At 34.4% G+C, this 21,415-nt stretch overlaps 2 protein-coding genes across 12 annotated transcripts; one reads left to right on the top strand and one right to left on the bottom strand.

Moving 5' to 3' along the window:
• Window positions 4,261-11,526, top strand: LOC109358376 (bZIP transcription factor 17). Of its 5 annotated transcripts, none has more exons than XM_019602562.1 (3): window positions 4,261-4,360; window positions 4,391-6,330; window positions 10,821-11,526. In XM_019602562.1, exons 2-3 carry the CDS (start codon window positions 4,404-4,406, stop codon window positions 11,249-11,251), a joined length of 2,358 nt encoding a protein of 785 aa, XP_019458107.1. In that variant the 5' UTR covers window positions 4,261-4,360; window positions 4,391-4,403; the 3' UTR covers window positions 11,252-11,526. The 5 variants fall into 5 exon arrangements, with proteins under 5 accessions (XP_019458107.1, XP_019458110.1, XP_019458106.1 ...); XM_019602565.1 differs by having other exon boundaries at window positions 4,291-6,233; window positions 6,267-6,330; XM_019602561.1 differs by lacking the exons at window positions 4,261-4,360; window positions 4,391-6,330 and adding exons at window positions 8,066-8,163; window positions 8,194-10,133.
• Window positions 12,653-17,486, bottom strand: LOC109358936 (psbP domain-containing protein 6, chloroplastic). 7 transcript variants are annotated; one of them, XM_019603443.1, is made up of 4 exons: window positions 17,090-17,486; window positions 14,830-15,146; window positions 14,113-14,296; window positions 12,653-12,900 (listed from the first exon to the last, which is right to left on the bottom strand). In XM_019603443.1, exons 1-3 carry the CDS (start codon window positions 17,418-17,420, stop codon window positions 14,126-14,128), a joined length of 819 nt encoding a protein of 272 aa, XP_019458988.1. In that variant the 5' UTR covers window positions 17,421-17,486; the 3' UTR covers window positions 12,653-12,900; window positions 14,113-14,125. The 7 variants fall into 7 exon arrangements, with proteins under 7 accessions (XP_019458988.1, XP_019458989.1, XP_019458986.1 ...); XM_019603444.1 differs by having other exon boundaries at window positions 12,654-12,892; XM_019603441.1 differs by lacking the exon at window positions 12,653-12,900 and adding an exon at window positions 13,204-13,376 and having other exon boundaries at window positions 14,093-14,296.

Raw genomic sequence — 21,415 nt, 5'->3', positions numbered from 1 at the left:
AAATCAGTTACTAAGCAGCGCTTCATTTTTGTAAAATTTGATATATAAGATATATAGAATATGAATATTCAATTCAATGCTTGGTTTGAATAAATTTAATTTTGATAAAAATTACTACAGTACAGTTGGGTAAGAGTTGACACAATATAAACTATAAAGGTGGTGTAAACATATAACTCCTTATATATATTCATTCTTTTTTAGTATTGTTAATGATATTCTCTCACCTTTTTTTGGTAATTAATTAATATTTTTGAGATTTGTGTCTTTGTGACTATTCCTTTTAACAAGTTTGCTCACAAGAATTGAACTATTAATTTTGAAGATACATTAATGTCTTACCTTATTGATTATATATACTCACTCTGTTCCAAGACATTTGATGTTTAGATTTGTTTATTTTATTTCATATCTCTTGATGCTCGAGCAAGATAGATTACATGTATTTTTCAAATCTACTCTTATTCATTATAGTAATTTTTATCAACTAATTAGCAAGATACCCGGCATTTGTACGGAACGGTATTTTGTTGCCGCATGATTAACAACACATATTACATGTGTATTTATGATTAAGAATATGTAAGTTGCTCGTGCATTCGCATGGTTAAAAACATATATGTTATCAATAAATGTTAAAAAATATTAATTATATATAAAATCATACAGTCAGACCATACAGTTTGACTGTTTAAATCAGATAAACTTAATACGGGACCTCTTCTGGTTTAACGTCTTGCTCGACTTTTCCAACATTGTTTTTTACACATACATAACATAATATAGTTAGTAGTATCCTATTAATAAAAAAAATCACCAATAAATTTATAGTTTCATTATTATTTGATTCTAAAATAAGATTAGTATGAAAATAAATATTATTCTTTGACTCTAAAATTATTACAAAACAATATATTATGATTCATATTATTATTATTTTAATATTGCTATAGTAACATTATATTTTAATATTGCATATGTAATCATATTCCTTTTATTTTTAAATAAATCACATACATTATAGAGTTAATTTGTTGTATCATCATCTTATTATATTTGATTGTTTAACTTAATTGATTAATTGTATAATGTCAATTTTGTAATTGATCCATAAAATTTGAGTTTTCATATTTATTTATTACATTTAAAATATAATTATTTATTTATCAATATAATTTATAATTGTGTATTAAGTTTCTAATGTTAATTAATTGTGTAATATGCTCAATTAATCATGTCCGTTATGCAATTCAATAAATCAGAATAAATTATAAATTAATGAATCCAAATTATTTAATAAACAATTATTTAATCTTTAATAGGATGTGACAATCAAAATATTAAAGCAATTTGATTTGATTGTGATAATTAATTTGTTTGATTTATATTTTGATTAAATTATTTAATATTCCTTAATTTTAAGCAATATTTATTAATGATACAAATTTGCCAAATTGTAAATAATAAATTTTCAGAATATTAATATTTAATTCAATTTATATTCAATTTGTTGTTTGAATTTATGGATCATTTACAAAAATGAAATATAAATTTGAAGTATTATAATTAATGAAATTATGAAATATTAATTGAGTAATATATACTCGTTAATGTTTTACATCATTTCCAATGTTAAACTAATCTCTGACAACCCCTCTTTGCAATCTGGATCAATGAGAGGGATGTCCAGAAAGTGTTTGTTACGACATCGTCCTGTTATGGACTATTCCTATGGAACTTATTTATCAATTGACTTATGAAATGCTTTTTGGTGCGTACAAAGTGGCTTGGTATGAGACCTGTACTCTTGATTTATTTCCGACTAGGTTATTGGGAGGATATTGGTGTAAGATGGATGATCATGACATAGCATGCATATATTGCACTTGTGGAAGTGGATTCCCACATTTGAGTTACAAACATCATGCGTCATTAACATTATGCACATATTATTACTTATGGTTATGATATTTGTTTATGAAATGTATGTTGATACATTATTGTTTATGTTGATAAACGTGAGTTATGATGTCGGTTATAGATAATATATGAGTATGTTATTATTTGAGGTTATGATCTCCACTTATGTGTTATTTAGTTATAGTCATGATATCTTGTCGATGAATTATATATTGATAAATGGTGAATTATGATATTGTTTGGGAATAAGTGTTGTTTACAGTACATAGGTTGATTAGATAATTGTTTATGAGAACAATTGATGAGTTTGGTTATATTACTCATGTGGATTGGATAATTGTTTACGAGAATAACTGATGAGTTATATAATGTGATATGTTATATATATATGAACTGCTTTTCATATCTGAGTGTAATATTCCGAGTAAGTCTACGTCGTCAATGAATTATATTCATTAGATATCTTACTCTCTCTATTTTTCTTCTTTTCTATTGCTTGCTTTTCAGACGTGTGCTCGTCAGATAGACAGCTTTGCTCGGATTTGGAGCTACCCGTTCGTGATGTTCCAGGAGGGGGCATGCTGAATTGAGGAGAGGCGGTATCCTAGCTTTGGAATTAGCCACTAGGAGTTGCTTATCATTTTGTGACTTTTGAAACACTGACGACTTCAGCTTGTTCATGTCTTTGTTTAGTATCTTTTGGCGATGATTAATATTCTCGCCCTTTCTTGTTGGATATGTATATTAAGTACTTGTGATCTTTTATATATATGAAGATGTATATTAAGGAAATGTTGTATCATTTCAGTTACCGTTAGGTAACCGATTTTGATTTCCGCGCCATATGTTACTTAAAGTGATGTCCCGGAAAAGAAAGGTTTTTAAAAGGAAACAATTTTGTATCACTAATTCAAAAAAAAATACTCACTTTTCTACGTAATAAATAAAGAGTATTTTTCGGGGCGTTACAAATAAAAAAAAATGCACTTTAAACAACATATTTACATTACAAAAGAAGAACAAATCTACAATGATGAAGATTGAGTAGCGGGATACAGAAACCATCATATTAAGTTAATGAATGAAAAAATCAATAAAAATACACTTTAAACAACATATAGAATAAGAACAAATCTACAATGATGGAGATTTAGTAGCGGAATATAGAATCCATCATATTAAGTTTAAATGAAATGAAGATTGACGAATGAAACATTGGATTGTAGACATGTGAGAGAAGAAAAGAGAAATATGAAATGAAACGAGGAGAAGAATATGGAGATATGAAATGATAATGATGGAGAAGTAATTCACATGTGAAAAGAGATTCAACCCCTTTATTATGAGATGTAATTTCTTCATGGAATAAAAAACATATGAGTCCATTAATCATTAGAATTAAATTGTACAATGAACAAAAATGGAATATTGACATGTTTTGGAGGGAATGTTGATGACAGACATTTATTTTTGATGAGAGATTGACACATGTTATGGGGACTTGAGAGATTGACACATGTAATGAGGGCTTGAGAGATTGACATATGTCATGAGGGTTTGGGATATTGACACATGTCATGAGGGACCTTTTTTTGTTATATAGGTGAGAGAAGAAAAGAGAAATATGAAATGAAAGGAGGAGAAGAATATGGAGATATGAAATGATAATGATGGAGAAGTAATTCACATGTGAAAAGAGATTCAACCCCTTTATTATGAGATGTAATTTCTTCATGGAATAAAAAACATATGAGTCCATTAATCATTAGAATTAAATTGTACAATGAACAAAAATGAAATATTGACATGTTTTCGAGGGAATGTTGATGATGGACATTTAGTTTTGACGAGAGATTGACACATGTCATGATGGCTTGAGAGATTGACACATGTCCATGTCATGAGGGCTTGAGAGATTGACACATGTCATGAGGACTTGGGAGATTGACATATGTCATGAGGGACATTTTTTTGTTATATAGGTAATAGATAGATTTATTAATCACTCTTAACTACTTCTCTATTTTTTTTATTTTCCAATATATACTCTCTTCTTAATTTTTTCGATACAGGTGCGGAATCGTGATAAAGCTATTATTTCTCTAATTTTCAATGTATTACCCTTTCTTATTAATTATTCAGAACTTATGATGAGAAATTAATTATGAATATTTGATATAGTCATTTAATCAAATTATGCTCAATTTCTATATCATTTATTAAGTTCTAAATTGTGTCTATAAACTTAATATATAATTAAATGTAAGATACATAAAATATTGTTTTCTCATTTTCTCATAAAAACATTGACTTATGAAATCAATAACCTTGCACCCAGTTTTCACGTGTCGTGATTCCACGCGCGAGAATCTTAAAATAGCAAACCTCAAATTCCATAAAACCCAAACTCTAGAGTCTTCTTCTTCGTTGAAACCTTTCTTCCTTCATTCTCTTTCCATTCTCCATAACCCTAATTTCACCCAATGCCTGACCCAATCCTCGCCGCACAACCACAACCGCCGCCGGAGCCGCCGTCAAATTCTTCCGATCTCTGCTTCGACGATTTCGCCGCCCAATTCAGCAACTTCCCTTTCCCCTCCATGGACTCGCTCTTCGATGATAACGCTTTACCCACTGATACCTTCGCCTCAGATCTCGATTTCGCTATGGATTTCTGCGATACTGATGATTTCGAAATCACGTTCGATGATGTCGCTGAGGATTTTCTCTTCCCCGATGTTTGTAGCCCTAACGGCGATTCAATTTCGCCGATTATCGATAATCAAGGCGATATCGTTAAACCTAATGCCCATAATTCCAATTACGACGTCGTTAATACTGAATTGCAGGAATTCGGTAATTCTGCAATTTCAGATCATTATACCTACGACGTTTCTAGGCTTTTGAATTCACAAGCATCAGATTCCGTTAGTTTCAAGAAGGAGCTTTCTCCAGCAGATAATTCTACTGGTAATCAAGGTTCTCTGAATTCTGTTGATGTTAAAGTTTCGAGCATGCAGTCAACAGATTCTGAAGAAGAGTATTCGAATGGACCCGTTTCTTCTCAGGGTTCGGGAAATATTGGGTCGGGATATGAAGCCATGAACTCGCCCACATCTGATTCTGATCGTTACATAGACATTTCATCTCATGCAAATGCTGATAAGGGTATAAAAGTGGAAGAAAATGGAAAGGGTTGTGATCTGAAGAGGAAGAAAGAACAAAGTGAAGAAAGTGCTGAAACTAGAATTACCAAGAGTAGGAAATCATCATTTGTGCATGTGGAGAACAAGACCCAAAAAATTGATTCCGGTGATAATGTGAATGGTATTGATGATGAGGAAGACAAAAGGAAGGCAAGGTTGATGAGGAATAGGGAAAGTGCACACCTTTCTAGGCAGAGGAAGAAGCATTATGTGGAGGAGCTTGAGGAGAAGGTGAAGGCAATGAATTCAACCATTGCTGATTTGAGTAGCAAGATCTCATTTGTTATGGCTGAGAATGCTACTCTAAGGCAGCAATTGGGTGCTGGTGCTGGGATGTACCCTCATCCCCCTATGGCTCCCATGCCTTATCCTTGGATGCCTTGTGCTCCCTATGTTGTCAAGCCTCAAGGGTCTCAGGTTCCGCTTATTCCTATTCCTCGATTGAGGCCTCAGCAACCTGCGGCGGCGCCAAAGAGTAAGAAGTCAGTGGGTAAGAAGAGTGAGGTGAAAACTAAGAAGGTTGCTAGCATTAGTTTGTTGGGTTTGTTTTTCTTTATCATGCTTTTTGGTGGTCTTGTTCCTATGGTGGATGTTAAGTTTGGAGGTTTAGTGAACAATCTAACTGGTAGGTCTAGCTATGTAAGTGATAGGTGGGTGTATGGCCAGGGTGGAGGAAAGGTTTGGCCTGTAAATGGTGGTCATAGGAATGAATCTGAAAGGGATGAGGATGTAGGATTTTCTGATGGAAGGTTTAGTATTTCTGATAAAAGGAATTATGAGAGGCGAAGGAAGCTAGAAGAGTCAAATGAACGGCATGACCTGCATTCGGATGAATCTGTTCGTCCGGGCGGCAATGCTAGTGAGCCTCTTGTTGCTTCTTTGTATGTTCCTAGGAATGATAAGCTGGTGAAGATTGATGGAAACTTGATAATCCATTCCATCATGGCCAGTGAGAAAACTATGGCATCTCAAATGGAGTCTCAGGTGAAGAAGGACAAGAGAGAGACTGGTTTGGCCATTCCGAATTCTGCATTGGCTATTCCTGAAGCTGGAAGAAATAGTGGTCAACATCCTCACATGTATAGGGTTTCACATGAACAGAGGAAGGCTCTTGGCTCTGGTTCAACCAAAACTTTGAAGGACCATATGAAGTCCAGTGCAACTGATGGTAAAATGCAACAGTGGTTCCGTGAAGGCGTTGCAGGTGATTATCAGTCTTTCCTTCCGACTTTTGCTCTTTAAAGCAATGCAGGAATGATGTGTCGTGTTCTTTTGAATTATGTTATGTCGTCATGGTTGCTGTTTAATCTGAATTTAGTAGCACATATAACATGTTTAGAACTAAGGCTGTCAATTGTGTTGAACTTTTCTTGGAGATGCTGATTAAGCTAACATGTCTTGTATTTGCTTTGGATGCTCCTTGGTTATCTCTTGACAACAAAATTATCTTGCTGTCTGCTAATTATGAACTTGTATCTCGTAAATATTTTTGCAGTAAGTTCCTTTTGCTACATAGGTCTTCCAAATTTGGTTAAGATACAACTTGGACTCCTTTGGAGTGTCAGATTAGTTTGATCTTGGTTTTAGAAGTACTTAATTTAATGTAATAGCCCACCAATTGATGCTTTTTGGCCTAACTATTGTACTTGAGAAAAGTTTTTCTTATGCCATAATCTAAATTGTGCTGTGCTAAATACAAGAACTGAAGAAATATCTTCATTTTGTTCACCTCTTTCAATCATGCTCAAGTTCTAGCATCACATTCGGACATATTAATTGCTGCTTAACTTTTGTTGTGTTGCATATTTGTCTAAGTTATGTCAAATAGTGAGAGAAGAAAAGAGAAATATGAAATGAAACGAGGAGAAGAATATGGAGATATGAAATGATAATGATGGAGAAGTAATTCACATGTGAAAAGAGATTCAACCCCTTTATTATGAGATGTAATTTCTTCATGGAATAAAAAACATATGAGTCCATTAATCATTAGAATTAAATTGTACAATGAACAAAAATGGAATATTGACATGTTTTGGAGGGAATGTTGATGACAGACATTTATTTTTGATGAGAGATTGACACATGTTATGGGGACTTGAGAGATTGACACATGTAATGAGGGCTTGAGAGATTGACATATGTCATGAGGGTTTGGGATATTGACACATGTCATGAGGGACCTTTTTTTGTTATATAGGTGAGAGAAGAAAAGAGAAATATGAAATGAAAGGAGGAGAAGAATATGGAGATATGAAATGATAATGATGGAGAAGTAATTCACATGTGAAAAGAGATTCAACCCCTTTATTATGAGATGTAATTTCTTCATGGAATAAAAAACATATGAGTCCATTAATCATTAGAATTAAATTGTACAATGAACAAAAATGAAATATTGACATGTTTTCGAGGGAATGTTGATGATGGACATTTAGTTTTGACGAGAGATTGACACATGTCATGATGGCTTGAGAGATTGACACATGTCCATGTCATGAGGGCTTGAGAGATTGACACATGTCATGAGGACTTGGGAGATTGACATATGTCATGAGGGACATTTTTTTGTTATATAGGTAATAGATAGATTTATTAATCACTCTTAACTACTTCTCTATTTTTTTTATTTTCCAATATATACTCTCTTCTTAATTTTTTCGATACAGGTGCGGAATCGTGATAAAGCTATTATTTCTCTAATTTTCAATGTATTACCCTTTCTTATTAATTATTCAGAACTTATGATGAGAAATTAATTATGAATATTTGATATAGTCATTTAATCAAATTATGCTCAATTTCTATATCATTTATTAAGTTCTAAATTGTGTCTATAAACTTAATATATAATTAAATGTAAGATACATAAAATATTGTTTTCTCATTTTCTCATAAAAACATTGACTTATGAAATCAATAACCTTGCACCCAGTTTTCACGTGTCGTGATTCCACGCGCGAGAATCTTAAAATAGCAAACCTCAAATTCCATAAAACCCAAACTCTAGAGTCTTCTTCTTCGTTGAAACCTTTCTTCCTTCATTCTCTTTCCATTCTCCATAACCCTAATTTCACCCAATGCCTGACCCAATCCTCGCCGCACAACCACAACCGCCGCCGGAGCCGCCGTCAAATTCTTCCGATCTCTGCTTCGACGATTTCGCCGCCCAATTCAGCAACTTCCCTTTCCCCTCCATGGACTCGCTCTTCGATGATAACGCTTTACCCACTGATACCTTCGCCTCAGATCTCGATTTCGCTATGGATTTCTGCGATACTGATGATTTCGAAATCACGTTCGATGATGTCGCTGAGGATTTTCTCTTCCCCGATGTTTGTAGCCCTAACGGCGATTCAATTTCGCCGATTATCGATAATCAAGGCGATATCGTTAAACCTAATGCCCATAATTCCAATTACGACGTCGTTAATACTGAATTGCAGGAATTCGGTAATTCTGCAATTTCAGATCATTATACCTACGACGTTTCTAGGCTTTTGAATTCACAAGCATCAGATTCCGTTAGTTTCAAGAAGGAGCTTTCTCCAGCAGATAATTCTACTGGTAATCAAGGTTCTCTGAATTCTGTTGATGTTAAAGTTTCGAGCATGCAGTCAACAGATTCTGAAGAAGAGTATTCGAATGGACCCGTTTCTTCTCAGGGTTCGGGAAATATTGGGTCGGGATATGAAGCCATGAACTCGCCCACATCTGATTCTGATCGTTACATAGACATTTCATCTCATGCAAATGCTGATAAGGGTATAAAAGTGGAAGAAAATGGAAAGGGTTGTGATCTGAAGAGGAAGAAAGAACAAAGTGAAGAAAGTGCTGAAACTAGAATTACCAAGAGTAGGAAATCATCATTTGTGCATGTGGAGAACAAGACCCAAAAAATTGATTCCGGTGATAATGTGAATGGTATTGATGATGAGGAAGACAAAAGGAAGGCAAGGTTGATGAGGAATAGGGAAAGTGCACACCTTTCTAGGCAGAGGAAGAAGCATTATGTGGAGGAGCTTGAGGAGAAGGTGAAGGCAATGAATTCAACCATTGCTGATTTGAGTAGCAAGATCTCATTTGTTATGGCTGAGAATGCTACTCTAAGGCAGCAATTGGGTGCTGGTGCTGGGATGTACCCTCATCCCCCTATGGCTCCCATGCCTTATCCTTGGATGCCTTGTGCTCCCTATGTTGTCAAGCCTCAAGGGTCTCAGGTTCCGCTTATTCCTATTCCTCGATTGAGGCCTCAGCAACCTGCGGCGGCGCCAAAGAGTAAGAAGTCAGTGGGTAAGAAGAGTGAGGTGAAAACTAAGAAGGTTGCTAGCATTAGTTTGTTGGGTTTGTTTTTCTTTATCATGCTTTTTGGTGGTCTTGTTCCTATGGTGGATGTTAAGTTTGGAGGTTTAGTGAACAATCTAACTGGTAGGTCTAGCTATGTAAGTGATAGGTGGGTGTATGGCCAGGGTGGAGGAAAGGTTTGGCCTGTAAATGGTGGTCATAGGAATGAATCTGAAAGGGATGAGGATGTAGGATTTTCTGATGGAAGGTTTAGTATTTCTGATAAAAGGAATTATGAGAGGCGAAGGAAGCTAGAAGAGTCAAATGAACGGCATGACCTGCATTCGGATGAATCTGTTCGTCCGGGCGGCAATGCTAGTGAGCCTCTTGTTGCTTCTTTGTATGTTCCTAGGAATGATAAGCTGGTGAAGATTGATGGAAACTTGATAATCCATTCCATCATGGCCAGTGAGAAAACTATGGCATCTCAAATGGAGTCTCAGGTGAAGAAGGACAAGAGAGAGACTGGTTTGGCCATTCCGAATTCTGCATTGGCTATTCCTGAAGCTGGAAGAAATAGTGGTCAACATCCTCACATGTATAGGGTTTCACATGAACAGAGGAAGGCTCTTGGCTCTGGTTCAACCAAAACTTTGAAGGACCATATGAAGTCCAGTGCAACTGATGGTAAAATGCAACAGTGGTTCCGTGAAGGCGTTGCAGGTGATTATCAGTCTTTCCTTCCGACTTTTGCTCTTTAAAGCAATGCAGGAATGATGTGTCGTGTTCTTTTGAATTATGTTATGTCGTCATGGTTGCTGTTTAATCTGAATTTAGTAGCACATATAACATGTTTAGAACTAAGGCTGTCAATTGTGTTGAACTTTTCTTGGAGATGCTGATTAAGCTAACATGTCTTGTATTTGCTTTGGATGCTCCTTGGTTATCTCTTGACAACAAAATTATCTTGCTGTCTGCTAATTATGAACTTGTATCTCGTAAATATTTTTGCAGTAAGTTCCTTTTGCTACATAGGTCTTCCAAATTTGGTTAAGATACAACTTGGACTCCTTTGGAGTGTCAGATTAGTTTGATCTTGGTTTTAGAAGTACTTAATTTAATGTAATAGCCCACCAATTGATGCTTTTTGGCCTAACTATTGTACTTGAGAAAAGTTTTTCTTATGCCATAATCTAAATTGTGCTGTGCTAAATACAAGAACTGAAGAAATATCTTCATTTTGTTCACCTCTTTCAATCATGCTCAAGTTCTAGCATCACATTCGGACATATTAATTGCTGCTTAACTTTTGTTGTGTTGCATATTTGTCTAAGTTATGTCAAATAAGTATTTAACTGCTTATTTTGCTGCCCACATAAATATACTGAATGTTCTGGCTCCCTGATGCAGGGCCAATGTTAAGTTCTGGCATGTGCACAGAAGTTTTTCAGTTTGATGCCTCTCCAACTCCTGGAGCTATAGTCCCAGCAACTGCTGTAGCCAATATTTCTTCAGAAAACCGTCAAAACGATACCACCCTTAACAAGAGCAGGAGCAGAAGAATCCTCCATGGGCTACCTGATCCACTTCCTGGATCCAAACTGAACCTAAGTGAAGATCATGTCAGAAACTCACAGAATGACCCCCTCCATGGTAATAACTCTTCTATGGTCGTTTCAGTGCTAGTGGATCCCAAGGAAGCCGCAGATGTTAATGTTGATGGCGTAATGACACCAAAGTCACTCTCCCGCATTTTTGTGGTTGTGCTTATAGATAGTGTCAAGTATGTCACATACTCATGTGGTCTTCCTGGTGCTTCTCCTCATTTGGTGGCTGCTTAAGTATGACATCAGACAACCTTTCCTCCAGTGAAGTGTTTTGACGGAGCTGTTATCATCTAGCCCGAGTTCTAGTTTCTGTGGTGAAGGATGTGGGGACTGAGAGGAAAGGAAACTGAGGTCCAGTTTTGTACATAACATATTTAAGTAGCATACCCTAAGTGGGGTTGACCAACTATACCGAGTTGAGACATTTCTTTGAAGCTTTTATAATATGCTAAGCTGAGAATTTAGAACCTGATATACCTTGTCATGCTTTATTGAATAGTAGTCTTGCTGTCCATTTCTGATGTGGAAAAATTACTACACTAGAGATCAGATCAGTGAGACTTGTTAATTTTCGTCACCGACAGATAGAGTCCCATAGAAATTCCTGGTAAAGCTTCAGCGAGGAGTCCCTCATAACAAGGGATATGAGTCCTGCTGTGGCACTAGATAACATCTTTACTGGACCCAGTTTTGGGCGTTTTTCTGATGATTTAGCCAAGAAAGTGCACCACCTTTATTTGTGAATGAATCAACAAATATATAAGTGGACAAACACATAGATTTAATGTGTTAAGATTTTGGGTTAATATGTAGTATCACAAACTCGCATGTGTTAAGATTTCACTCAGCTCAAATACTTTAGTCCAAGATGTATAGCAATTTGAACAATTACAAATTTCGAATGAACAAAATGAAAAAGTAATCCACCAAAACTGGACAATGAATGCTAAAATATTTGTACATTTGCAATATATATCTTCATCACTTTGTTCTCGTTCTTTAAGTGGAGTATCAATACATTGAGGATACAAAATTTCTAAATTTACTTGGTCTGTATACCATATAGTCATGCGAGTTGTGTTCAACAATTTTGCATTTTGATCATTTCTCTATTTTATAACTCAATATAGAGGTTTTACTACATCCTAACACGCCCAATGAACTTGTTAATGATCTCACTAATCTGTCATCAGCAACTTTAAATCTTTGTTTACAACTGTAATGTGGCTTCTGCACTTGTCCACCTTTTGTTTTAGTGAAGGAGGCACCATTTTCAAAAGCGTCCCTCACTGAGTGAAATTTCCATGTGTTTCTCATTACACTAGTGGTTTTTCTCCATGTGAACTGCACAAATAAAATAATTAATATTGCACATTCCACTCATTCTATAAACACAAATACCTAAACTTTCATAACATTTTCTTAATTTGGGTAATGAATCTTAATTACTAGTTGATTTGCTTAAAATAATTACCTCTTTATTCCCTGATGTTGGTTTCCATATTTCTACCTATGGCATATTGCACCCATCCATGTAAAGATTGTTTGCAACATGTGCATTCCCATTTCCAATTCTGTAGCATTTTTCCATTAATAAGAAAACTTGATAATTAATTATGTGTTTCAAAGTTGTTTGAGGAGTCAACAATTACATAGGCATGTCTTGGTTGCAATTAGGTCCAAAATAATTGTACACCACAATAACCTTCATGTCCTTGTTTCTAATGTATCCGTTATCAAGTCCAAGAAGCATTACCTTGTTTACTTGCCCTAGTAACATTACATTTTGGATAAGAAATTAATCAATTTCAGTGTATGTAACTTTTCCTCTCGAGTGCTGCTTCCAAGAATCGAAACCTTAACTTTTTAGCCATCCTGAAAATCTAACAAAACCTTACACTATTAGAACAACGTCTTAATAGTAATTTTCTCATTTTTATTTAAGCATAAAACATTGATGGGAACTATTTCCATTCAAACGTTAATTGCAACACATAGGATGGTAATAATAAGGTCAAGTCCAAAGCATCAAAATCATGTCTTTAACTAGCTTTTTAATCAGTTTTTTAGTTTCATATAATGATGACATAAAAGGACGGCTCATGAGATACCTAGTAAGATTTGGGAAGTGTAAATATATGTACACATTTTTACTCCACAAGCGAAGATATAGTTTACAGCCTAAGTTGATATATTGACATAACTTTGGTGAAAAAAAGATTAGTAATCTTTTCCAAGGTTTCAAAGTCAACCAAGAAACTATGAGTTTATGAGGGTCTACAAAAATGGACAAAATATTCAACCTTCCTCTAATTTTATTGATCTGCCGCATACCAATATCACTGTTCTGTTGATAAATACCTACATTGGAATACAAAATACCATGAGAATGGGATTTTATACAATTTACATACAAATTTATATGTAATCACCAAAGGTTTTGAAATGAAGGAGGGTCCATAGATGATTGTGGTCTTACTTGATAGAGCACTGATATGAACAAAGAAAACTTGTAGAGCTCATTAACAAAATGCTTAATTGTAATTTTGGACCCTAATTATTATGATTGCAAAACTTTATTTTTTTTATATGTTTCAATAGCAACAAGACGTTAGTTTAGTGGTGTAAGACCTATTAGATCCTTATAGACGAAAATGTTAAATATTTTATTCCTGGGATCGACACTTGTTAGGAAAAACAATCACACACCCAAAATGAATTAATTTCTTACTCAAGAGTGAAAGATACTCTTTGTTATACCATATGTCTCACTCCTCCAGTATTCCAAATTATGGACCAGTAGTCTCTTCATTAATCTTCCCTATTTAGTTGAGTCACTGAACTTGCTTATATGTTCTTCTATTTTATTGTTACATTTTTAGATTTTGGTTACAGATATAAAATAAATTAAGATAACCAAACATAAGTACTGAAGTAACCAGTTAAGTTTATATACAGTGACAAAGAAAGGCTAGAATGTTATATGATTTTAACCTTGGAACAAAAATATTCAAATGGAGGCCAACATAGCTCTTAATTTGCATAAACAAAAACTTAAAAAGGAAATAAATTGAAGATAAGGTTCTCTTATTTACCTGTGACAGAAAACTATACTTGAAAGGAATCAAGCATGGCCTTTAGAGTCTTCTGAGAAGTTTGCCATTGCTTGTCATTGGCACTAGCCACAAACAAAACAACAGTGTTTCCCTTAGCTGTTGCTTTCGCAAGATTGTGTGAACCAGTAAGAGCATATGGAGTTTCAAGCACATATTTGTAGTACTGCAGAAATAGTCTCAATAATATCAGTCACTAACTATATAACTTTCAAGAACATAGAATATCTACCTTTCAAGAACATGGGATACAAACTATATGTTATGGTGTGAATTTCACAAATAACATTCTTTTATGTTCGGTCAGTTGTTAATATTTGTATGGGAGTGAGAAGTGGGTTTGTTATTCATTGAAGAGATATGGAAGAAACCAATTTCTCATATTGTGGACCACATCACATGATCCGGCCACAATATTACACTTGCTGTGACCACTATAACTACATCACATCGCAATTGTGGTGCGACACCGAATCACAATGACAAGGTCGTATCAGACTGCAACGAATCTACATCAGACCACATTTGGGTCACATCAGACCACATTTGGGTCACATCAGACCACATCAAATTCAATTTTTTAATCACAAAATATTCCAAAAAGCTTACAATGCCTATATCCTCTAGAGTTTTCAAAATATTCCAAAAAGCAAACATGAATTTGAAGACAATATAAGCTACAGAAAATAAATATTATACCGTCTGGTCACCAAGCTTTTCAACCGAAGTTTCAAGAAGCTCTTCAGGATCATATGTATTTCCAGTGACAAATGGTCCAAGAGAAGCAATCACTCTTTCTGGGCTTCCAATGTCTTCAATTGTTGCATTTGGCTTATTTGTTAAGCGAATCAAAGGTGAAGCAACTATCTGAACTTTTCCTTGTTTTTCATCTTCAAATTTAACTTCCACCCAGGGCTCTGCACATTTTGGTTGACAGTAATTTCCAGATAATATGTTTGCTATGCGTAGCTGTTTCCATGTTGGGGGAAGGATAAACTGGTATGGCTGCACATTTCCTGCAAAGAACTAAAGCTAGAGTATCAGTTCAAATGAGCAACACTAGAGGACAGTAAATGTCACTCAGATATTGCTAGATATCTTCATTTTAACTAAAAGATTGGATCCATAGTAAAAGCATAACCATGTTGACATTCTTAGGATTTAAATGGATGTGAGAAACCAATATTATATATTGGATTCAGTGGTTGGTGCACGCAAATGATTATCCGCAGCATTGTCCATGAACAACCAAATAAAGTGTATAAAAATAAAGAAAAGGGAAGAAGGTAATAAAATTTATTAACAAGGTTTGGTCAACTGTGCTTGTTGGACGACCAGACTGTGACGGGGAACCTCCAACCATCGGGGAGTTCCATTGTTACCGGAGTATGGAAAGAGTGGAGAGCCACAAGTGAGACACCACGTCTTAAACCAAAACTTTAAGCCTTTAATTTCATGGACATTTTCTACTTATAAACTCATTTACTCCTCCCTACATATCCATTGTGAGACTTCACACTTGAATCAACCCAACATTGCTTAATAATGTCCTCTGTCCAAGGTGCATGAGATACTTCACGTGTTGCTTTGGCCTCCCTCTTTTATTCTAATAACGTTATGGAATGTGAGACTTTTTACAATTATATATTTCAATAATTTCAACAATCTCCACGTTGATTCAAAAGAATTATCATACTCCACTATAAGGAGTATATTCACAACACACCTTGCATCACTGCCAACTAATGTCTATTCACACCCTTGCATCTAAGCCAATACCCACATTACACCTTGCATCCAAGCCAATGCTCGTATTACTCCTTGTATCAAAGTCAATCAACACCAATGTGCTCTTGTAGATCCGTTAGCAATTAACATCCTTCTATACAATGCTACAGAAACACCATAAGCATTCACATAGAAGATCATCCTATTTGCCAGCGAGGGAGGCATTGTCAGCATCGGCCTTAGAGTCTAATGCTTCATCTTGGTCCCTATCTCCACGTGAGTCCCAACCTAATAAATGAATTTATGGGATTCTAGATACAATATGACTATAGTCACTATCAGGATGCCACCATATTTCCTTCTCCCTCAACTTATTTAATTTATTCTTGCACAATGCCACCATATTGCTTCCATCGAAATTCTCCACCTTCCTTCGAGTTTAATGTTGTTATTACATTTGCCCCTAGAGGTTTATGTTATTATTACACTTTCATTATACTTATACACTTTACAATTGAAATATTTAGTGTAATTTTTTAAATAAGAAATAATACATATATCATTAAATCTAAATATCAAGGGAGGCTGATGTAGTTTCCTCTTCCATAATTGAAATTGACCTAAATGCTAATGAAGCTTTTTGAAAGGTTGCATAATCCTCTAAAGTTCATTCCTCCTAAGATCATATCATTCATATGTGATAGTAGTTGCTGAAGAGGCATCAAAATCAAAGTTTCCTAAGGCCTATAAAATTAAGATGAATTTCACCTGTATCCATTAATGTTTTCAATGGTGTATCAAACCAATCAAAATGGATTACTCTATTGGAATTAGTTTTTATAAAAATCATAAATTAATATTTTATATTATTTTGGGAAATATTATTGGGGACATGAGATAAGGTCTTTTTGGGACAGATGATCCTAGTCCATAAAATTATTTAGGTTGTTGAGAATATCTTAATGATGCATATATGTCTAATGCAAAGGATATATGACCATTACAATCACTGGATTCACTACACTAATCTCTTCAACTATAGTTACTTCATTCTATCCTTAACCCTCCCAATCACATACCAAATTTATCATACCACATTCCCCATTCATCTTATAATAATAATGTAATAAGTGACACTACTAACCATATATTTCATAACAATGATCTAACATTGAACTCAAGTAACCACAAGTACAGAATGCATAGCTTAAATGTTCCATCTTTAATGTACCTGCTCGAAGTGCAGGAGTGTCCTTTGTAGAAGCTTTAAACAAAACAAAAGATGGGTCTGATGGTGAAGGAGGAAGGAAAGAGCCAACGTCAACTTCTCTAGCATGTGATGGTAGTGTCTCTCTAAGAACAACAAGCGGAAGAATCTGCAATGCAATTAAACCCTTCAACAATTCTCTTCTTGGTGTGTGGTTTTGGGAGAGAGTTGCAGGAACTTGATCAGAAGCTGAGGCTTTGAATGAACGAAAATGAGAGAGCTTAGAAGAGAAATGAGTTGAATATGAAGAAGTAGGGATTGTAAATAATGAAGTGGTGAATGGAGAGGTCGACATTTCAGATAGTGAGCTTCAATGAATGGAGTGTATGAAGGGACAAGGTTTAAGGTTTGTTCTAGATAGTACAATCTATGGCTCTTATATATCTTATCCATTGTGGATAATATTAGGATTAGGATAAAAGACACACTTTTCTCAACCACTGTTACCAGGGATTCACTAAGTTATTATATATATACTGTGTGAAATTCATTAATAATTTTTATTTTTTTGCGTTCAGTAATAGCAATTGTATTAAAAAGCATGTGTTAAAAATGTATTGCTAGTACTTCACCAAAAATATATGTATTGTTGGTCATTGCAAAAAAAAGTGAAAGTGGCTAAGCAAACAAATTAGAAGGATTTATGAAGGTATGAAATTAAATTCATTTTTGGTGTGAAAAAATTGAGAAAAACTGCTTTTCATCCCAAGCATTCTCGGTGCGAGGCTTGTAAAAAAAGAGAAATAAATATACCCTGCTAAATTGAATAAATGCTGTTCAATATCGGGTTCAGATCTTACATATGTTGCGGATAATTTTTTAATGGTCAGTGTTTTATTTATTTATAAATAAAATAATTTTTATAAAATTGTCAAACTCCATTCCCCCATTTTCCAGTACTATCTACCAGAGAGAGTCACAACCCTACTAAATTAGTATTGAGAAAATCTTATTTATCAAATCCACCCACGTAAGTTATGGGAAAAAATTAGGTAGGTAGTATAATCTATCACATGTTTAGTATATGTTTCAAAATATTTATAGAATTAGTGTAGTTTTTAAGGAACTCATGGATGAGATCCACAAGTTTGGGGAAATCATAGATCAAGAATACAATTACACATTTTCTATCCTTCATAGAATTCGTGTTCCCATCCACAAGTTACACTTTTTTTAAAAGTTGTGTACCTAAACCTAATTTTCATTATATATTAATAACAATAATACTTTTTGATCTAGCGATTCTTGGTTTACTATGTTTCAACATCCTAAAGTTATGGGATAGTCTACAATGAGTAAATATTAAGTGTCAACTAGTAGCAACACTTATTTTCTAGTAATGGGGTCATGTGGCATACAAGGATGCGAATCAAGCCTAAGTTTTCAGTTAGCATCGGCATGGTGAGTTTAAGATGACTTTGATAAAGCTAAGCCCATATATTCAATTAGGGTCAGCCCAAAGCAGATACTAATTTTCTTTCATTTATTCTTCAAAAACTAGAACCATTTTCTCCTCATTGACCCAAATCACAGGAGAGATAGACTCTATCTCTTATCTCTTGCTGGAGGTGATTTTTCGACTGCAACCATGGCATGGCTCGCGACAACACCCTCTTGTTGTCCTATGGCAAAGCAAGAAACTCAAAGGTGATTTCTAATAGTGGAGCTTAGGGAAGCACAAGGTGGTTTCATGTTTCATCCTCCAACTTTGATCCTCTTGATGTTTTAGATTTGATAGCTTCAAATGAAGCTTTTCTATTTTAAGCTTCATTGGCTACTGATTGATTTAATTTATTGTCCTCTGGATCCTCTCTGATGCATCTTTTATCTCAATCCAGGGGTGAGTGTGGGTTGGGTTGGGCTGAGTTATGTTTGTTCCTTACTTAACCCTAAATATTGTTTGGGTTAATTTTTAGACTCAGACCTGACCCTAGATCTAAATGAACCTGATAATATCCAGGTTTGATTATTACCGAGTCAAAACTAGATGGGATTGGGTTGGCCCGAAGCACAAGCAAAAGAAGATTGAACATACTTTTCAAAGGAAATAATTTTTTCAATGTGCCAATATAGTACATCAACTTAATAACAATAGAATGCATAACAATAAGTAGACAAGTAGTATATATGTATTTGCAAGCATACAATATATTAGTAGAAGCATGGTTGGCCATAGCACAACTCCAACCTCAGCTTCTGTTTCCATAACCAATAGCATTTATAGGATATTACATAAACATAACTAGTAGCATACAAGATATTAGCTAGATACTTAAAACATATTGCTGATAATAAAAGCATTATGATATAAATTAAATCCATGAATAATGACATAAATTAACAATTAATAAGTTAAATAAACCACTTATATGTATCCAATAGTCTATAATGGATGGCGATGATATTATATCTTTACTCTGTAGTATGATCAACAATAAAAAAATAAGTTCATACTCTTACAAATGAAGGGAAACATGTCAAGTAAACAAATAGTAGATTAGCAATGACCAAATTGAGACCCAAATTTAATTAAACTCTTTATTTTCTCTCCTCCCAAATCATTTCCAATGTGACACCCAACTTCAAAAGAAGCTCATACTGTTAACCACAAAATCAATTTCCTCAACATAAAGCTTATCAAAATGAGGCAAACTAAAAGAAAACAAAGTGAAGTACTCACGCAAGTGATAATACTCAGAAGTCTATATGCATATACACATTATACTCACTTATGAAATTGACAATACATACAGTTTTTCCAGTATGACTAGCTAGATCAGTCCAGGACATTAACATAAAGTGTGATCCTATTTTCAGTAACATTTTATATTTTCACAATAGAGTTCCAAAATGGCCGATAGCCATCAATATTCAATAGCAATAATTATATTTGCATAGTCTTACATAATGTGTTGTAGCCTTCTAGCTCACTATACATCCCAAAATAATACCATTTAATATACAAACATACAAAAAAACTGCATTAAACTCCACCAAAAAACAAAGATAAGTTATCATTTACAAAACAAAAAATAGTTAGTGTCAAGACTGCTTATCAATCAATATTCATGGTTGTTATTTCTTCGTTTGCTCTGTGTGACCGGGGAATCTTATCAGGGACATCTGCAAAACACAGCTAATTTACATGAAAATGAAATAATACATAATTTTAAAATAATTAGATAATAGTAAAACCAACTAGTAAACTCACCACCAATAATCTTCTCAATGCTATCAAATTGATCGAAATCCTTATCATAAAACTTGAGACCAACGGGGTTTAGCCAATTTTGAGTACAAATGAGAGCTTCAACCATTTTAGGAGACAAAGAGCTACGGAAGACATCAAGCACACACCCACTAGTGCTAAAACATGACTCAGATGCAACAGTAGAAATTGGAATGACAAATACATCACGAGCCATGATAAAAAGTATCCTATATGTTGAAGAATTTGTCTTCCACCAAGCCAATATGTCGAAGTAATCTTCATCCTCCAAAGTATCTTCTACTAGATATCTCTCAAAATCATATTTTCTATATTATTTTTTGCCTTTTTTTTGTTTATTCCAAGCTTTCTCCCTATTTTGCACCACATCTTGGATTTTTGACCCCTTAACATTGTCTTCTAATGTTGTACTCAATACATTGTTAGTGGAGTCCCCCACACCTATTCTTTCTCTGTTATCTGAAATTCCTTGTGCATAAAAATTGTATAAGTCTTCTAAAGTATCTTTGACCAAAGTAAGCATATTGGCTGCTAAATTTTTAGTGCAATTATTCTCTATACTCCAAGTTACATACTCAAGTTTGAAGCGAGGATCCAAGACATTCCCAACAAACAACAAAAAGTAATTTTTTCCATATTTCCCCAATATTTATCATACTTTGCTATCACAGAAAGAGCCATTGACCCTAAAAGTTCAGATTGATTACAACTCCATGATGTTAAAGTAGCTTGTATTGATGCAATTTCACTATAGCATATGTTTGAAGTCACATGTAGAAAATTAGATAAACACAAAGTCATTTTATAAGATTTTCAAAAAATGAATGAATATCCTAGCTTAATGCCAATACTTCTCAATAGGTGGACCACTTTTTCTTTTCCCTTTGTCATCTTCACCAAAACATTTACGAAAGTCTGATTCTTGATCATAAAGTTCCTTCTCAAACTTCTCGGAGCGTTTTAACATGAGATAAGTAGAATTCCACCTAGTTGAAACATCCAAGCACACAAGGCTTTCAGACTCAATCAATTCAACCTCAATACATTCTTTAAAGATTTTA

This window comes from Lupinus angustifolius, chromosome LG10, assembly GCF_001865875.1.
Source record: "Lupinus angustifolius cultivar Tanjil chromosome LG10, LupAngTanjil_v1.0, whole genome shotgun sequence".
Classification (NCBI taxonomy): Eukaryota; Viridiplantae; Streptophyta; class Magnoliopsida; order Fabales; family Fabaceae; genus Lupinus; species Lupinus angustifolius.
Note: the sequence above shows the minus strand (reverse complement) of the source record. Positions and strands in the feature narration are given on the sequence as shown.

What these genes read in the sequence shown, in the direction of transcription:
- LOC109358376 (XM_019602562.1), top strand. Translation starts at nt 4,404, where the DNA reads ATGCCTGACCCAATCCTCGCCGCACAACCACAACCGCCGCCGGAGCCG. An exon ending in GTTCCGTGAAGGCGTTGCAG is followed by an intron (nt 6,331 to 10,820) that starts GTGATTATCAGT and finishes TCCCTGATGCAG; the next exon opens with GGCCAATGTTAAGTTCTGGC.
- LOC109358936 (XM_019603443.1), bottom strand. Translation starts at nt 17,420, where the DNA reads ATGTCGACCTCTCCATTCACCACTTCATTATTTACAATCCCTACTTCT. An exon ending in CACTCCTGCACTTCGAGCAG is followed by an intron (nt 15,147 to 17,089) that starts GTACATTAAAGA and finishes AGTTCTTTGCAG; the next exon opens with GAAATGTGCAGCCATACCAG. An exon ending in AAAAGCTTGGTGACCAGACG is followed by an intron (nt 14,297 to 14,829) that starts GTATAATATTTA and finishes CTATTTCTGCAG; the next exon opens with TACTACAAATATGTGCTTGA.